This window comes from Ochotona princeps, chromosome 4 (genome assembly GCF_030435755.1).
Source record: "Ochotona princeps isolate mOchPri1 chromosome 4, mOchPri1.hap1, whole genome shotgun sequence".
In the NCBI taxonomy this organism is placed as follows: domain Eukaryota; kingdom Metazoa; phylum Chordata; class Mammalia; order Lagomorpha; family Ochotonidae; genus Ochotona; species Ochotona princeps.
The window spans coordinates 13645877-13647550 of NC_080835.1; the positions used below are offsets into that span (position 1 = coordinate 13645877).

At 40.3% G+C, this 1674-nt stretch overlaps 1 protein-coding gene across 1 annotated transcript; it reads right to left on the reverse strand.

Annotated features, from left to right (window-relative positions):
* Positions 1-419: 419 nt before the first annotated feature.
* LOC131480063 (olfactory receptor 4C12-like) lies at positions 420-1331 on the reverse strand. The gene has a single exon (XM_058662453.1). It carries the CDS (start codon positions 1329-1331, stop codon positions 420-422), a length of 912 nt encoding a protein of 303 aa, XP_058518436.1.
* Positions 1332-1674: the final 343 nt, after the last annotated feature.

The window sequence follows — 1674 nt, forward strand, 5'->3', positions numbered from 1 at the left end:
ACATTTTGAAAGATGTTTTCTCAATAGAGGATCATTTACAGGCTAAGAATCAAGCATAATCTATGATATGTAATTGCTCAGATTGTATGTAAATGTCATCTGCTTAGAAACATCCAGATCATTTGTTTAAAATGCAGACAGGCCAATGCAAAACAGTCCTGCTTCAGATTTTTTGAACTCTGTCCTGGGAATGTTCATTTCAAAGAATCTTATAATACACCAAAGCTCAGCAACCAGAGGAACAATAATGATGAATGATGTAGTGCCCAAGTCTTTCCTCAAAGGGCTTGTATTACATTGAAAGCATGCTTTGTCATGTACTGTTTTCTTAGCCAGCAATCTTAGGCACTGTATTATATTCTCTTCACCATTTGAAGCATTAAGTGTTTTCACTGTTTAAAATAACTTCTTCATTGAAGTCAACTTTTGGCCCATAGCTGCTTCATAGCATTTTTCACCTCTGCATTTCTGAGGGTGTAGATTAAAGGGTTTAACATAGGAGTTATCATGGTATAAAATACAGCCACAGCTTTATCGATGGAGAAGGTAGCCACTGGACGCAGATACACAAATATGCAGGGAACAAAAAATAACATAACCACTGTGATGTGAGAGACACAGGTGGAGAGGGCTTTGCGTCTTGCTTCCGAGCTGTGGGATTTCAGGGAATGTAAGATGACCATGTAAGAGACCATCAAGAGGAGAAAGTTCAACAGGCAAATGAACCCACTGTTGGCAGCAACAAAGAGACCAAGCGTGTGAGTGTCCATGCAGACGAGTTTCAACAAAGGGTTCAAGTCACACATGAAGTGGTCTATGATATTGGGACCACAGAAAGGCAGCCAGACTATGAACAGAATCTGAATGGTGGCATGGATAAAACCTCCAGCCCAGGCCACTCCCACCAGGAGGCCACACACCTGTTGGTTCATGATAGTCATGTAGTGCAAGGGTTTGCAGATGGCTACATAGCGGTCATAGGCCATCACCGTGAGAAGGATAATCTCAGCAGCACCAAACAGGTGTTCCGCAAAGACCTGAGTCAGGCATCCTTGAAAGGAGATGGTTTTTCTCTCAGCAAGAGTGTCAGCCAGCATTTTAGGGGTCATGGATGAAGAACAGCAGCCATCTATAAGTGATAAGTAAGCCAGAAAGAAGTACATGGGAGTTCCCAGGGCTCTGCTGCTGCAGATGGTAATCATGATGAGTAGATTGCCTGCCAGGGTGACCAGGTAGACAAACAGGAATACAACAAATGACAGTTTCTGAAGCTCTGTATTTTGGGTGAGCCCCAGAAGGATGAATTCAGATACATTGTACATTGCCACCATCACTTCAGTGCAGCTCACTTGGTACTATTCTGAAAAACATTCACAGCAACAAGACTTTCACTTTGTACAGAAATAATTCCACACTTGTCTTATTTTTATACTCTTATAGGAAGTCAAACAAGTGCACGATAACAGTGCTTCTGTCTGTGTATTCTACAGGGACAATATAGATAGTATTTTTCTTTATAATTTCTTGAATTTTTCTTTCTTCGATCCTTGAGTTACAAATATTCTTAATATTGTGAATTATTTAATCTATTTAATGTGAACCAATTGCATGTATAGTAATACTTCCTATCCTATAGCATGCTTTCAGTTCAGTTGACAATCAAAGGCTTAACAC

Coding starts and splice junctions, on each gene's coding strand:
- LOC131480063 (XM_058662453.1), bottom strand. CDS start 1,331: ATGGTGGCAATGTACAATGTATCTGAATTCATCCTTCTGGGGCTCACC.